Source organism: Notothenia rossii (genome assembly GCF_949606895.1).
Source record: "Notothenia rossii genome assembly, chromosome: 3".
NCBI lineage: Eukaryota > Metazoa > Chordata > Actinopteri > Perciformes > Nototheniidae > Notothenia > Notothenia rossii.
The window spans coordinates 38,962,067-38,977,011 of NC_136901.1; the positions used below are offsets into that span (position 1 = coordinate 38,962,067).

At 39.1% G+C, this 14,945-nt stretch overlaps 1 protein-coding gene across 3 annotated transcripts in view; it reads left to right on the plus strand.

Annotated features, from left to right (window-relative positions):
* The first annotated feature begins 1,021 nt into the window (after positions 1 to 1,021).
* Positions 1,022 to 14,945, plus strand: part of nhsl2 (NHS-like 2) — a 172,359-nt gene continuing 158,435 nt past the window's right edge. The window contains exon 1 of one of the 3 annotated variants that reach the window (XM_079672184.1): positions 1,022 to 3,015. In XM_079672184.1, coding sequence (XP_079528310.1) covers positions 2,730 to 3,015 — 286 coding nt within the window. In that variant the 5' untranslated portion in view covers positions 1,022 to 2,729. The remainder of the gene's footprint in view (positions 3,016 to 14,945) is intronic. The other 2 variants (XM_079672186.1, XM_079672185.1) reach the window with 2 other exon arrangements.

Genomic DNA, 14,945 nt, shown 5'->3' on the forward strand with positions numbered 1-14,945 from the left:
CGTTTTTCTAGAACAGATTACAAATCGCCTGAAAATGGTACAAACAGCCGGCAACATATGTGACGAAGGTGTTGCGCTGGGCTATATCATGCAATCGAAAGTGAAACTTAAGCCCGCTCTATTGCGGAGATATTCCCGCGAGAGTGCGGAAAACTTACATTTATTTGGGACCACTAGGGGGCGCTCATGGGCCACCAGCACTGATCTCGAGGGATCCATAACTTTAAAAAACTTCTATGCCAAGTTTATGATTGGACCCCTTTCCTTTCTACTTTTTCTGCAATATATTGAGCAAAATATTACAATAAAAAGGGTAAAAAGCAAATCCATGGGTATGATAAAATGGGAAATACATGTATTACCTTACTTTCCCAATGTTAGCCTGACAATTGAACACATTTGACAGAAAAACAAACGAGTGTTAATCAAAGATGTGCCTCAAATCACCAAATGATGGATGATTGGTGCTAAATAGCTACAATGCAATGCACACAGAAACATCAGGTTCAAATGTCTTCAAAACTCCAGCTGAAAACATATTATTAAACTAATCAGAGGAAGTAGATTCTTCACATCTCCTTTTTGGGAATAAAACTCTAAATTCTTGAGTCATTTCTCATGAGAGGAGGTGAACAGAGGACAAATTGTGAGATTTACAGCCGAGGATGTGAGCAGATGGCTGGGGGAAACGGTGGTGCAGCTAAAGGAAATACAACTCAGAGATGTGTTGCTTACAGCTAACCACGTCTGTAGGTTTTCTTCCCTGTGCACTTGTCACTTTGTGGGGAGGAAGAAGAAGAATCCAATCTGAGAAGATGGTAATGTTGGTTCACCAAGATGTGGCTCAGAGCGAGGGTGCGTTCAGGGACCAGGAAGAGAGCAGGAATTCTAATTCTAATCTTGTGACTGTGTTTTCGTCTTTCTGAAACTCGCGGCACGTGCACACGATGACATGTCAGAAGCTTCAGATCTTATAGGTGTTAGGATGCAGTTTAGCTACAAGAAAGCTTGTATCCAGGAGCTAAGTGAGCGGCTGGTTATGTGCTCAGACAAGTGCCTCTGAGCTTTAACTTGTTTGTCTTGATCCCACAAAGAAATGTGTAGGAATAGGAACAAGATGTATAATCCTGTCTGGTGGGAAGTGTGTAATGCATTGAAGCACATCGACCTGACTTCTTGTGATTCAGGATTTTCTGTCTTCTTCTTGTTCTTCTCGCACTTGTTCTTTTTTTATCTCTTTGAGTGAGCATTCATCTGCTGCTTCGTCATCCGCTACACACTAAACTACACACAAGTATTTGGACTCATTTTATTTCTCACTGACACACACATGCACAGGAATGCACAGGAATACACACACACACACGCGCGCGCGCAGTCGTGCATGAAGGACTCCTGGAGAGTTCATCCATCCCTTCTCCTCCTCTCCTTATCTTCCTCCTCTTCCACCTGTCCTCTTCTTCTCCTCCATCTTCATCTGTCTTCTTCCATTTCTACTTTCCCCTCCTCTTCACCTCCTCACCTCTCTTCTCCTCTTCCTCCCTCCTCCAGGTTTCCTCGGGAAACACCGGACTGTTGCGCTCCGTGTCGCTGCTTAAAGCCGGCAAAAGTGAGTAGTGATGCTGAGTTCAGTACTTTCAAAATAAAAGCACGTTTTGAGGAAGAAATAGGAGCTCAGACACACAAAATAATTCCAGAAATGTCACCCAAAGCAACACATAGGTTACGATTTCAGGCGTGTGGCACAGGTTCAAACCCCACTGCAGTCAGCATGTCGTTGTGTCCCTGAGACACCACAAATGGCTCCTGTGGGGATTGTCCACAGTATTGAGTATGTAAGTCGCTTTGGATAAAACCATCTAATAAGTAATTTAATGCAAATGTTCAATAATTAATAATTAATACCAAATAATAGGAAATATAGTGATGGGTTTACTTTTGTTTCCAAAAATAAGTGCCAATTGATAAAGCCTGCACAAATAGGACTACATTTAAAATATATTCTATCATTTTAAGCCAATGGAATAAAACGAAATGTTATAATTTGTTAAGATTATGTTAGTCGAAGGGTGTATTTTCATATAAAGCCCATTTATTATATTAGGCTTTTGTTTGCTTCTACCAATATAGCCCAGTAAAGTGTCAAGAACTTATTTAGTCTATATATGAAAAAAAGATGGTCTTTTGATAAATTGATAAATCATTTTGGGAACTTGGATATAAATTGTAAGAAACTTTTATTTTGTGTAAAATGTAATTGATTTTTTATTTGCTACATTCGTTTTTAAAATAGTTTTTAGAAAAGCTTTTATAATAGAACCATTTTTTGCTCCTTTCTTTAAAACAAGAGTATTCTACCTTAGTGTTTGTATGCACTATTCAAAGCAAATTCCTCTTATATGTAAACCTTGGTAATAAAACCGATTCTGATTCTAACTTTTCAGGCTTTTATTTTGTACATTTCAACCGGATGTTTTGCTCGTTACACCCTGGCTGTCTTCACAGCAGTCTCCCCTGCAGCTGAGAGTATCCTCTCCACCAAGAGAGAGAAAAGAGCTCGCTCGCAGTCAAAAACAATGAGTGCGTACGACGCGCAACTCTCTCCAAACGTCTCCAGCCACCGCCCCCCCTCGGAGGACCCGGAGCATGCAGCTGTGCGCCAACCGGAGGGAGAAGGACCACTGGAATACAACTTGACAACCTGCGGAGTTGGTTTTTGGGAGTAAATCATGCCTTTCTGCAAGCGGACGATACTTCCCAAGGATGTGTGCAAGCTCTCCGCGCGTCCCCGCCTGCAGGAGGAGGTTTTCGAGGACTTGGCGGATGTTTGCGGCTTCACTATGTGCTCGGTGCTCCGGCAGCTCTCGGATCTGTCCCGGCACTCCGTGGGCATCCTGGAGGAGCTGGAGGGCGAGCTGGTGTCCGCATGCCACCGGTCCGCGAGGCTGGAGGGCAGAGTGGCCCGGGTGCAGAGGCGCGTCACCGAGCTGCTCAGCAAGCCTCCGCCACTGAGAGGTGAGAGGAAATGAAAAAACACACCTGGAGTCACTTTACATGCTTCAACGTTTCTGATATCAGAACCACATTCCTGCTTTCCTGTGTTTATGTTACTTGTGTCCAAGACCAGAGGTGGGAGAGGTACTCAGGTGTTGTACTTGAGTATAAGTATAAGTACTACAGGTCTTGTACTTAAGTGTAAGTATAGGTACTCAGGTCTTGTACCAGAGTATAAGTATAGGTACTCAGGTCTTGTACCAGAGTATAAGTATAGGTACTCAGGTCTTGTACCAGAGTATAAGTATAGGTACTCAGGTCTTGTACCAGAGTGTAGGAATACTCTGTTAGTAAAAGTCTTGCACTCAAAATGTTCCTCAAGTAAAAGTAGAAAAAGTATCAGCATCAAAATATAGTTAAAGTACCAAAAGTAGTCATTGTGCAGATTGGTCCATTTCAGAATAATAGATATGATATGTTTTATAATGATTGATCATGAAAGTGTTCTCAAAGCTGGTAAAGGTGCAGCTAGTTTGAATGACTTTGTATTCTGAAGGGTAGCTTGTGAATTTTAATCCAGGTGGAACTAAAGTCTGATTTAACACTTGATTATATTTCACATCATTCATCCAGATCTGCAAAGTAACTAAAGGTATTAAATGTAGTGGAGTAAAAGTACACCATTTACCTCTGAATTGAAGTGAAGTAGAAGAACAGTGGCAACAAATGGAAAGTATTTTACAGTATGAGTAAATCTACTTACTTCCCACCTCTGACCATGACTCTCCATCAGCAAGCCTCCACGAGAGGTAATAGGAAATTAAACTAGAGGATGTAATTCCTGGAGAAATTACTGTTTGCTGAGTCTTTGAGTGAAAGTATGAAGAAGCAGAAAGCAGGTGAAGGTGCATAAATATTGTTCAAGTCTGAAAAGTTTCTCCGTTGAATTCCATAGAATCATGTTGTTGATGAATTATGGTCCGGACTAATAGAGCGCACTCGTCCAAATTCCTGCCTTTCTGTGTTTTTCTTACCGTCCATGACTCATGAGTGCAAACAGTGAGCGGTCACTGCTGAGATCTGTCCAGGCTGTGAGTAAGAGGTTTATTATTGGAGGGTTTGTTATTGTCAGCTGGTCGATATGTGCCCTGGGTTCAGTGGCTGCAGGAAATGTGAGAAAAGTAACACAAGAAAGATCCAGAAAAGAGGTTAAACCCCGCTTGAAAAGGTGACTAATTAATTGACAATCTGTCACGTTCAATGGGTGGAGCCTATGCGTGTTCAACAAGTAGTGTAAGAATTAGATTTTCTAATGTTTCTGTCTTGGAGTTTCACATTGTTGGGGCAAAATAGGATGAACTAAGTCTCTCATCTTTTTCTGACAAGTACACTTTTTGTGACCGTGGCTTTTTGTGGATTTGCTTGGTGGAGGTGCAGGTTTACAAGCCGCTCCTGAAGGCAGCACGATGTGGGTGTGGAGAGGAATGTGAGCTGTGTGTGAACGCGGAGATGTCATACGTGTTTCAGAGTTTTCTCTCTACCTGTCACCTCTTCAAGGTCTCCTCCTTCTGTGATGCAACTATACAGTATTTTCTTTAATATCTGATGACTTTATCGCACAGTTTTGGAGTTTAAGTGAGTTATCCAAGGTGATTCAGATTCAAGATGAGAAATGTGGCTGACTTTTTGTTACTCCACTTGGATGTTTGAATGATTTTTGCAGTTTGACAGTATAGCAGTCTTGTTTCCACAGTCTTGTCTGAAGTGTGCCCCATTAAATCTCAGTTTAAACACTGAGACTGAGACATCTTGTGTGCAGCTGTTTCAAAATGAAAATGATTTGCATATTCACAGTTTCTGGATTTGATGCAATCGAAGCTTTTTTTCCCTGACAAAAAAATACGTATAAGACACAAGTAATTATTCAAAGTAAGAATATTTTCACGAGTCTTTAAACATGACAGGAAATGCTCTTTAAGTCTGAACTCTTTCTTTAACTTTAAGAGTCATGTTGGGGTAAGAAATGTCAGAATTTATTTGGGATTTAGGGTCGATATCATCTTAAAACTGCAGATTTTGCATATTTGTTTGTCCTGATATTTAGTATTTTACATTACATTACATTTCACTTGTTAGACGCTTTTATCCAAAGCGATTTACATACTCAATACTGTGGACAATCCCGACGGGATTAATTTGGGGTGAAGTGTCTTGCCCAAGGTCACAACGACATGCTGACTGCAGTGGAGTTTGAACCTGTGACCCCCTGAGCCGAACACCAACGCACAACCCACTGCGCCACACGCCTCCATTTTACGACTAAGAATTGCGTCTTGTTGTACAATGAAGTATTTCGTGTTTAATTCAAGTGTTGCTTCTTACAGTCAGTGCACCGGCCTACAGTTGCAGAATTGAAGGTCTCACTGTATATTTTCATCATCTTTATCAAAACAAACACGTGCAATCCAAGCCAGTCTTCACAGCAGGCGTTTCTGTGGCACTCTACTCATCCCTCCCAGAGTTCTCAGAGCTCTCCTCCAGAGACACCTCCACTAAATCAGAAGCTTGTGGTTTTTCTGACAGGCTGTTTGAATGGACGTTTACTTTAAGGTGGTTTTAGACGTGTGATTTTGTGTGCGCGGGTCACCGCGTAGTCCACAGCAGAGTCGTTGTTTAAAGCTTTTCAAAACGCCTCTCACAATAACAATCTATAATCTAAAAACAAACCTGCGATACAATATGTCATTACAATGCAAATCAATACTGTTCAATAATGTGTAAGTACACAACAATACTGTGTGTTGGAATGGATGTGCTTGCTGTTGCTGAGCTCATTAGTGTCAACATCTACATGACAAACAGCTCAGGTGATGCTGCCCAGATGCATGATGGGAGATTTTTATTTGCAGTCCTGTTTTAAGTCTGCAAACTATGCACAAAAGTGGAAAGCTGACTGTGAACAAGAGTGTGTGTGTGTGTGTGGTGTGTGTGTGTGTGTGTGTGTGTGTGTGTGTGTGTGTGTGTGTGTGTGTGTGTGTTGGCCTGTGTGTCTTTCTGTTCTTTCTAAATTCTGTGTGGGTTTTGACTGTATCACTAACATGTGGGCAGAAGCTCATGCTAAATAATCAATAGAGCCTTCCCTGATGATGATGATCATCATCATCATCATCATCATTTATTTTCCTCTCTTTCTTGCCTCCTACTGTCTAAGCAAATATGAAAAACAATGATCTCACAACAACAACAACAACAACAACAACAACAACAAGGTATACAAATGTAGTTTTCTTTCTCTGCTGCGTGATTTAAAAATCTTCGCTCTGCAGTTTCATCCACGTTCCTCTAAATTTGAGTTTCCACACTGTTGCTTTGAGGCAACTGAGAGTCTTTTTGACCCTCACAGCTTGCCATCTATACATATTTTCTATTTTACACTTTGTCATCTTTGCTGACATGTTTGTGAAGCATGAAATGAGCAGCTGGCGTGAGTTTGATGTTGCATTTCCTTGTGGCATGAAAAGGGTCAAACTGAGACACAAGCATAACCTGATGGAGAGATGTAATGACACATATAACTTTATTAATGCATATATTGCTTGTTTTTATATTTTTTATTATAAATATAACAATATAATGCATACAGTAAGGGATTAAAACCTTTGAAATCCTAATTGTCTTGGATTTAATTTGGAATATAATGCTAATGCCTTTTTAATTAAACAATAGGCATCACATTGACAATAACAGACATATTAGCCAAACTATTTATTTAATAATAATACAAATAAAACAGAAAAATTGATTGAAATAAATATAAGAAAATAAGAAAATAATTCAAATAAATAACATTTAAATAAATAAAATAAAATGATATAAAATACATTTTAAATAAAATAAATAATAACGGTGCAACAAAAGTGGTGCTATAGCCTTCAATGGTGCCATCTTCCATTTAGCTTCTTCTGTTTCCAACTGTTACTATATTCTATAAATACTACTTTACTATACTGGTATAAACATGTTTTACCCGGTCTACATTGCATAATGTCGGGTTTCTGCGGCTTCAGCCAGGAAGCTGTTATCATTTTTCACTGGTCATGGTTTGAATCAGTAATGATGAGAAAAAAAAATCACGTTATTTTCCCTCATTTGTAGAAAAAAGTGTTTTTCCCTCCTATAACGGCCGAGGACAATCCCCCCCCCCCCCTCCACCTGCCAAAACATGAACTGCGTAAGGCGTTTCTGAAACACATGTTCAGGCCTCCATGAGGGTTTTTATTCCACCCTGAGTTTGTTCAGGAGTCGGATCTCGTTATAGGGTTAGGGGTGAAGAGGAAGAGTCTCAGAGGAAGAGGAAGAGGAAGTCGATCTGCGAGGCTGATATCGCATGTTTTCACGTGTCCAATTTCCACTGAAGCTGTCACTCAGGAGCAGGGGGGGGGGGGGGAGTAGTGGAGTAGAAATACTTTGTTACTGTACTTGAGTACATTTTTCTTTTATCAGTACTTTACTCCACTACTTATTTTTCTGACGACTTTTACTTCTTACATTTTGAACACAAATACCTGTACTTTCTACTTCTTACATTTTTAACCCAAATACCTGTACTTTCTACTTCTCACATGTTGAACACAAATACCTGTACTTTCTACTTCTTACATGTTGAACACAAATACCTGTACTTTCTACTTCTTACATGTTGAACTCAAATACCTGTACTTTCTACTTCTTACATGTTGAACTCAAATACCTGTACTTTCTACTTCTTACATGTTGAACACAAATACCTGTTACTTCTTACATGTTGAACTCAAATACCTGTACTTTCTACTTCTTACATGTTGAACACAAATACCTGTACTTTCTACTTCTTACATGTTGAACACAAATACCTGTACTTTCTACTTCTCACATGTTGAACACAAATACCTGTACTTTCTACTTCTTACATGTTGAACATAAATACCTGTACTTTCTACTTCTTACATGTCGAACACAAATACCTGTACTTTCTACTTCTCACATGTTGAACACAAATACCTGTACTTTCTACTTCTTACATGTTGAACACAAATACCTGTACTTTCTACTTCTTACATGTTGAACACAAATACCTGTACTTTCTACTTCTTACATGTTGAACTCAAATACCTGTACATTCTACTTCTTACATGTTGAACTCAAATACCTGTACTTTCTACTTCTTACATGTTGAACTCAAATACCTGTACTTTCTACTTCTTACATGTTGAACACAAATACCTGTACTTTCTACTTCTTACATGTTGAACTCAAATACCTGTACTTTCTACTTCTTACATGTTGAACACAAATACCTGAACTTTCTACTTCTTACATGTTGAACACAAATACCTGTACTTTCTACTTCTTACATTTTGAACACAAATATCTGTACTTTCTACTTCTTACATGTTGAACACAAATACCTGTACTTTCTACTTCTTACATGTTGAACACAAATACCTGTACTTTCTACTTCTTACACGTTGAACCCAAATACCTGTACTTTCTACTTCTTACATGTTGAACACAAATACCTGTACTTTCTACTTCTTACATGTTGAACCCAAATACCTGTACTTTCTACTTCTTACATGTTGAACTCAAATACCTGTACTTTTCTACTTCTCTCATTTTCCAAACAGGCTGGTTCCTTTAGTCTGAATGTGTGTTTGGTGGCGTGATCATTATTATTTAGAGTCATTGCGTGCCTATTGATTTGAACACGATCCGTGTATCCATCATTTCCTGGTCTTCTCTAAAGAAGAGGGACCAATGAAAACGTTGTCATGTTGCCGTTGTTCAGCATGGAAACATTCATTAGCTAACAATGACATTATTGTTCTATTAATATAAAGGGTGGTCAGGTACTCTTTAAAACAGCTGCTAGTTATGGGTACTTTTTACTCGAAGCCCAAACTTCTTTACTTTTACTTGAGTAAAGAAGTTTAGTGAGTACTTCTACTTTTACCACAGTATTTTAAAACACGAGTATCTGTACTTCTACTTGAGTAAAGGATGTGGGTACTTTTACCATCTCTGCTCAGGAGGATCTGAACTTGACACCTCCTCCAATTTTGATTAATAGTTTCTTTACCAAGGGCTCACAACATGTAGAAGGTCTCAAATCCAAGAAATTGAGAATATGAAAAACAAAACGTATAGAAATCAAATCAATAATAACACTGAGAACGTAAATAACACGGGTATAACAGAAATAAAATAAAAGATGGGTTATATATAAGGTCATCCTACATATTACAATAATACAGTCCAATATACTAAATACGAAAATGTCCATTTACCAGAATATAAATATATATATATATATATATATATATATATATATAAAAAAGACATATCCTATTATCTTGGGGTGTCACACAGTCCAGTTCCTTTATAATCCGTCCATTATTAATCCCCGTTTCCTCCTATTACCTCCACCAATGGTGTCCATCTGTCTTTAAAATTTTCCCTCTGTAATCGTAGCATATATGTAGTTCTTTCCATTGTATAAATATTTCTTAGAATTGTTAGCCATTGCTCTTTTTTTAAGCCATCTTATTGTACCTCTTCTCCCTCTCTGCTCCGCACACTGGGTTTTTATTTCCTGCCTCTTTCTCCCGGAGCAGGAGCATCCCAAGTATGCGAGTGGGAACCAAAGTGTTTTTCTTTTCGATGCCTTTTTTCCAACTTAATTCTCAGGGAAACCACATTCTTCCTGTGACCCAAATCTGATTTTAAAGGCTGATTTTGCACAAGTTTGATATTCCCAGTTGAGGTTTTAAAAAGCTTCTCTCTGTGGTTTGAGACTATAAACAGATTTCTCTTTTTACATTTTTTTTAACAATATTTTTTATTGAAGTTTTCAAATACGAACGTTACACATACAATAACGGACATTACACATACGGACATTACACATACATACAACAACGGACATTACACATACATACAATAACGGACATTACATACAATAACGGACATTACACATACGGACCTTACACATACATACAATAACGGACATTACACATACATACAATAACGGACATTACACATACGGACATTACACATACATACAATAAAGGACATTACACATACATAAATGGTCAGTCTAGGTGGCAGATACAATGTAAAATCAAATGCATGCAAATAAACACAGGTCAGTGTACAGATGATACAGGACAAAAATCTGAAAGAATTTGACGTGGGCTACTACACTTTAGAATCGTATTCCCGTTGCCCCCTTCCCCGCCCCGGTTTTTAGTGTTATTAATCATTACCAACTAGAGCTGTACCCGAATATCCGAATATTCGTTAATTGGAGTACTATTCAGGTTTCAATTTAGTTATTTGGATATTCGTTTTTATTTGAATTTATTGAAAACTCCAATATCAACGTAAGAGCTTGTGCCTCTTCGGGGGGTTTTAACACTTAATCATAAACGTTATCGTTTACTTTCTCCGTCTTTATATGTAGATATGACTTTTTCTCCGTTAATCTCCGTCACGTTGTTTCCATAGCAACAACAACTTCCTGTCAACAGTGCTAACTCTCCTTCAAAATAAAAGTATGTCCATACAAAATAGGAAGCCAAGCCAAATTACACTTAAGACATACATACAACTGCAACAAAAGTAACAAACACAATGCGATATCCTTTTCCATTTCAAAGAACACAAATTGGGATGAATACATTAACCTGTTCAGCACTGAGCCTGTTTTTCAGGTCTCAGGCTCGAAAATGACATTTCCAGAACAAATGACCATATCTTCCCTTCTAAAAGGGGAACACTAATAATCTTTTTTCTCAAAGTAATGATAAACCTGTCAGTTGGATGTAGAAAAGTCAGAATCAATATAGATGTTTTTTATTTGAAAGAAAATTCAGATTGAACATAGTAAAAAACTGTAAATTATAGTGTCCGTCCAAAAATATTTTTTTAGTTATAGTGAAAACTACCCTTGAATGATGGTAAGGTAGACTAAAAGCTTTAGGAATCAAAAGTACAACATATAATAAGTACCCTGTATCAAGATTGATGCAAAACAAGTGACATTTGACCTTTTTAGAGAGGTTTAGCAAACAAAACTTCACATCTGAGGTGATCTGGGTGGAAATGGCCGTTTTTACCGTTTCTCTGGAACCCATTGGTCGATTTTGGTGATTGACATCTCTTTCTGACCGTTAGAGCCAATAGAATCGAAGGGAAATTTCCACATACACACACACCTTACCATTGAGAAATGGGAGCTATGCGCACACAGTTTTGCATGAGAGCGAACCTATCTCTCGCTCTGACATCTGGAAATGGAAAAGCAGGTTTATTGCTTATGGATTATCCGAAATAATTTCAAAGGGACACAGAAACATTGGATTAACCTATGGATTAACTTCAGCAGCGTTTTTATTGTTTTAATGCCATTGAAGACCAGTTTAGACCAGACAAAGATCAAGGTAAGCCATTTTGCCGTTTTTAGCTACATATGTTTTGATGTCTGTTCTTGTTAATAACTTCGCAAGTTCTTATCATGGAGTGATGATGTAGGTAACGATCGATTCTGTGTCTTCTCATGATCTAATCAATGGGTTGGACGTGCAGCTACGATAAGTAATAAGGGTGTTATGAGTGAGTTTCTGTGCAGTAATGCGTTAGCATTTTTTCGCTCATGGCTAATTCATAGGCTCAGCGCTAGCTTTGTGGGTTTAAAAAAAAAGAAAAAAAAAAAGATCAATTAGCTGAGTTTCTTCCCGTTACATGGATATAAAAACATTCATAGTTTATTGAATATTAAGATCCCCCAGATATTTTTGAAAACTGCCAGCTTTCCTTTAGTAATGTATGTTAGTTTTTCTAAAGTCTATAAGTGCACGCTCGCTCTTCTTAGAAACAAAGTCTTTTGGATGAATACCCAGGTTGCACAACTTTGGCTGTGACATAAAACTTTCATCTTGAGAGCCTCCTTCCAAAAACGATTGAGCACATTCCCACACAAAGTGAAAGAGTGATCCTTTAGCATTGTTACATTTAGAGCAGGTGTCTGGGGGTTTTGGGAAGATTTCTCTTTTTGGACAACGACCAATCAGTGATGTCACAGCAGGTGTTTCCTTTCGCTGTCAAGGGCAATGCACCTGCTGTGACATCACCAATTGTGGGCGTGGCCTAACATGAGTTTTGGGACCATTTTCTGCTTTACATTGGCTGCACAAGTATATAAACTTTGGGCAGTGAGCTGCATTGTGGGTAACCACGTTTGATAAAAATGTGCTGAATAAAAAAAGACAGCTTCTCCGATTTTAATCGTTTAAAAACACTTTTTTACGAGTGCTACATCTGAAAAGTGCCCTTAAAGTTTCCTCCTATTTTATATGTTACCTAAATGTTGCACATGATAAAGCTTTTTTCAAGAATACTTCGATGTGTTCTGACCTAGTTTTAGTTTTTAGTTAAGTAGAAGAAACCAAAGTGGTGCTTTTACTTTGAAATTAATGAGGTACATCATTATTTTCACAGTAAGAGCATCAAACATCACAATCTGTTTTTCTCCTTCCTTCAGTCTAAAGAAGGGAATGTCTCACTCTACGGTTCCCGTCCAAATCCTGTTATGAAAACCAAATGGTTGATTAAGAGAAAAGGCTTTACCTCCCCACTTTTTCTCTCACCAACTCCCCTCCTCCCCTCTTCCCTCCTTCTGTCCTCCCTCGTTCCCACGGGTGGACGTCAACCTCATGACTCAATATCCCTCTGTTGGCCCCTCTGTAATTCCCCTTCTTCTCTTCCCTTCTTCATCCTCTTCATCCTCCAACACTTCCCAGCATGCCTTGTGTCTCACTGACATGCAGCAGGCAGGAACCCAGCTAAAAGCAGCTGCTGTTCTTGGAGATGTGTTCAGGTTCTGACCCTAAAAAAAGATGCATTCAGTGGCGATGGGTGACTTTGGACACGTTGGCTTCTCTTTCGGAGATAGTTCTGTAATCCCAGAGGTTGTTATCGCAGATTCACGCCATGGATTCCACATGTTTTCATGTTTTCTCTCCCCCTCCTCCCCCTCCATCTCTCTTCCTACAGGCAGTGATTCACAGGTCAGCAGCACTCCAACACACTGCTGGAGGAAATACTTATTTTTCCTTATATTTGGAGTTAAATGTAATATTCAGAGCTATCTCTCTCTCTCTCTCTCTCTCTCTCTCTCTCTCTCTGTCTCTCTCTCTCTCTATCTCTCTCTATCTCTCTCTCTCTATCTATCTCTCTCTCTCTCTCTCTCTCTCTCTCTCTATCTCTCTCGCTCTCTCTCTCGCTCTCTCTCTCGCTCTCTCTCTCTCTCTCTCTCTATCTATCTATCTGTCCATCTATCTCTATCTATCTATCTCTCTATCTCTATATATCTATCTATCTCTCTATCTATCTACCTACCTACCTACCTACCTCTCTATATATATCTATCTCTCTCTCTCTCTCTCTATCTATCTATCTATCTATCTATCTATCTATCTCTCTCTCTCTCTCTCTCTCTCTCTCTCTCTCTATCTCTCTCTATCTATCTCTCTCTCTCTCTCTCTCTCTCTCTCTCTCTCTCTCTCTCGATCTACTTACCTACCTACCTACCTACCTCTCTATCTATCTATCTATCTATCTATCTATCTATCTATCTCTCTCTCTCTCCCTCTCTCTCTCTCTCTCTCTCTCTCTCTCTCTCTCTCTCTCTCTCTATCTATCTATCTATCTATCTCTCTCTCTCTATCTATCTATCTATATTATTTTCCCTCTGTGTCCATTTACTTGTTCGTCCCTATTGTCCAGTTGCACGATGATTTACTGCCAAGTTATTTGATACAGATTCAACTTCCTGTCCCAAAAGCAGCTGAAGCCCATTCACATGTTTTGGTGAATCCCTGGGTTTCTTTATTCTCTACTGTGCAGCATTTGGATGGAAACCTGGACAGATGATAGAGGTGTTGCACGAATGGCTTCAGTTCATTTCAGTCATCGTGAAAAACAAATTACCTTTCATTTGAAAGATTCCTGAGATAATCAGTCCATACAAATCTTAATCTTGCTTTTTCAATCAATCAATCAATGTTTATTTATATAAATCACAGTTTTGTACAGAATATCAGTATGACAATACAACACCCTCTGTCCTTAGACCCTCTGTCCTTAAACCCTCTGTCCTCAGACCCTCACATTGTACAAGGAAAGACTTCCAGAGAAAACCCACAGTTTAAAGGGGAACATGGGAGAAACCTCGGGGAGAGCAACAGAGGAGGGATCCCTCTCCCAGGACGGACAGACGTGCAATAGATGCTGTGTGTCAAATGAAAAGATAATACATTTGCAACATAGGTAGACCAAATGTTTGGAAATGCATGTGTGTATAATAGGAAGATGAATCCACGAGGATATCCATCCAGGACTTATGATCCAGGACCACAGCCACGACTCAAGATCCAGGACTCGCGATCCAGGACACAGGACCGCATCAACAGGATCATCCATGACTCCGGATCCCGGCGTATATAGACACCAAAAAGAAAGAAATTTGGGGAAGCTGGGTTAATCGGAACATGAGAGTACACAGGTATAGACAGAGAGAAGGAAGAAGTAAGATGTCCCCCGACAAACTAAGCCTATATCAGCAAAACTAGGGGCTGAATCTAATCAGCCCTAACTATAAGCTTTATCAAAAAGGAAGGTCTTAAGCGCACTCTTAAAAACGGATAGGGTGTCTGCCGCCCGAACACAAACTGGAAGCTGATTCCACAAAAGTGGAGCTTGATAAGAAAAGGCTCTGGCTCCCATTGTACTTTTAGAGACTTTAGGAACAACCAATAACCCTGCATTCTTGGAACGCAATGCCCTAGTAGGACAATAGGGTATAATGAGTTCTTTAAGGTAAGATGGCGCCTGCCCATTAAGGGCTTTGTAGG